Raw genomic sequence first — 2500 nt, 5'->3', positions numbered from 1 at the left:
TCCATGAACTAATTAATTCAACCAATCACGTTTCGGCCCACTCGCCTGGGAGTAAATCACACCAATTAAATTCCAGCCCCTTTATCAGATATTAAATCCACCAATTAATATTCGGATCAAAAAAAAAAAGATATTGGACGAACTGTCTCTGTTGACCCCATTGTTATAAGTCGCGGAATATCCACTTTCTTGGACTAGAGTAAAAGTATGAAGTGATTTTAATCCAATGCCGAGTGGCAAATAACGTCCACACACATACACACACACACACAGAGAGAGAGAGAGAGAGAGAGAGAGAGAGAGAGAGAGAGAGAGAGGAGAGAGCGTATCACCAAGCTGGTGGACAGCTATCGACGGCCGACACTAATTTGGCTTATTAATGACACCAAAGGATCGTAACTGTATCAAATGACGATATTGGCAACTGTCACTCCGCTGGAATTGTATAGTCGCCATTGCTACCACTGCTGTAGTGGCTGCAACTGCTAATACTGTAATGCTGCTGTTCTTGCTGCACTGAAACCGCTGTAAGTGATGTGCAGCACGGTCAGTGTAGGGATTGCATTTTACAAAACATTTTCGTCATTAACTTGAGCCAATTTTCGTACCAAGACCTCAAAGGAGCTATAATTTCCTCCATCTACAGGAATTTTCATGAAATTCTCACTCAATTCGAAAACTTAATACAGGAATGACATTACATTTAATGTACCAGATTCCAATGAAAGATTTTCCATTCCTTCGCGTCTTCGCTTGCATTTGATCAATTGTCCTTTTCTTACTTCCCACCAACAATTCTCTCTCTCTCTCTCTCTCCTCTCTCTCTCTCTCTCCGAATGAAATCCGACCTTCCAAGTGAATTAAACAGTGAAGTGACTTAATCCTGGAATTCCTAATCTCCATTAAATTCGCGAGATAAAGATGACGAGGGCGCTCTTGCAATCTTTCTTCAACCATCCTCTCCCCCTCCCTCCCTCCCTCCCACCAATCTGACTCCCCCCTCATCGCCCCTGCGCCTCTCTCTCTCTCTCTCTCTCTCTCTCTCTCTCCACTGCAATCAGATTCAATACCGGTAAGTGGTGCAGTTGGAGGCGAATACCTCTGGTGTGTATATCTCAAAACAAAAATATAACAATAAAATGAGTAAGTGGTTATTTTTACTTCGTGACAAGAGACTTTGTTAAGGACTGAATATTAAATGCATTATTTCCTGCAGAGGAAATGTATCTGTGGAGACTCGTTAGGCTGCGCAGTTCCCCGATAAGCAATGAGTAAGTGAGTCAATACGTTCATTAGTTTGAATATATCTTAATGCGGGAGAGTTGATTTGTGCTCGATAGCTTGAATATCCTTTGATTTTGAATCATTTTTGCAGCAAACGACTGATTATGGTCAGGGGTTTACTAATGTCAGCAAATCACAGATCTGCTTCACTTCCATGCTGATATTCATTCCAGCAAACCAAATTTGATATTATGGAAGCGACCACAATTCATGGATTCATTTCATAAGTTATTCCTCATTGGTCTGCCTTCTTTTCTCTGTTTGCTTAAATTCATCTTTATATTACTCTATATCATATTTATAGGGCCTCCTGCTCTTTTTCTATAAGAGTATGCTCTCTTACTGATACATAATGATAATAAACACCGTTCGTATTACTTGAGGTTATTTGCAGCCCCTAGCTGCAAAGCCTTTCATTCCATTTACTATACCTCCATTCATATTCTCTTTCTTTCATTTTACTTTCCATTCTCTCCTAACATTTCAACATTATTTTCAGCGCTGAATGACCTCATAGGTCCCAGTGCTTGGCCTGTGGCCTAAATTTTATATTCGGGTAAATTCAGTAATGAAGATAAAAACGGATTTCTGGTCAGATAATTCCTGGAAAGAGTTTTTAGCGGTTTAATTCCTCTCAATCACGATTTTTTTTTTTTTGTTTTTTTTTTTTTTTTTTTTTTTTTGCTTTCTTCTGATTTCGTTAAGATCTGTTTACAATGCTAAAATTCAGTACAAACATTCAAACTCACACTGCCCCACTTCGCGTCAATCTGTGTTTTGTCATGGGGTAATATGACGAACATTTCATATATATATATATATATATATATATATATATATATATATATATAGATATATATATATATATATATATATATATATATATATATATAATCTCTTCTCTTGAACTGAACAAGCGACCAATAGGTCACAACGCTCACCTGAGCCACCCTGCTATCCTTAAATGTTCCTAAATAGCCCACCTTGAAAATTTTGGACCCCTCGTAACCCCACCCTGGTCCCTGAAGCCATGGTTTGAGCAACCTTAAGTCTACATACACGAGGATGACTCCACACGTGCTTCTCCCCTACACCTCTGAACCACTACCCACCCTACCCCAACACAGTGCGGACAAACAGGTTTGCAGGAGAAGTGTGGATGTCTCCACTACTCTCCTGTTCCCCTACCTACCCCGACCCCACAGGATGGACAAAC

At 39.6% G+C, this 2500-nt stretch overlaps 1 protein-coding gene across 1 annotated transcript in view; it reads left to right on the top strand.

Annotated features, from left to right (window-relative positions):
• Positions 1-2349: 2349 nt before the first annotated feature.
• LOC135203416 (uncharacterized) overlaps positions 2350-2500 on the top strand; it is a 26855-nt gene continuing 26704 nt past the window's right edge. The window contains exon 1 of the mRNA XM_064233143.1: positions 2350-2500. This exon is cut by the window's right edge and continues 13 nt beyond it. Coding sequence (XP_064089213.1) covers positions 2350-2500 — 151 coding nt within the window.

The sequence above is a fragment of the Macrobrachium nipponense genome, chromosome 36 (assembly GCF_015104395.2).
Source record: "Macrobrachium nipponense isolate FS-2020 chromosome 36, ASM1510439v2, whole genome shotgun sequence".
In the NCBI taxonomy this organism is placed as follows: Eukaryota; Metazoa; Arthropoda; class Malacostraca; order Decapoda; family Palaemonidae; genus Macrobrachium; species Macrobrachium nipponense.
Note: the sequence above shows the minus strand (reverse complement) of the source record. Positions and strands in the feature narration are given on the sequence as shown.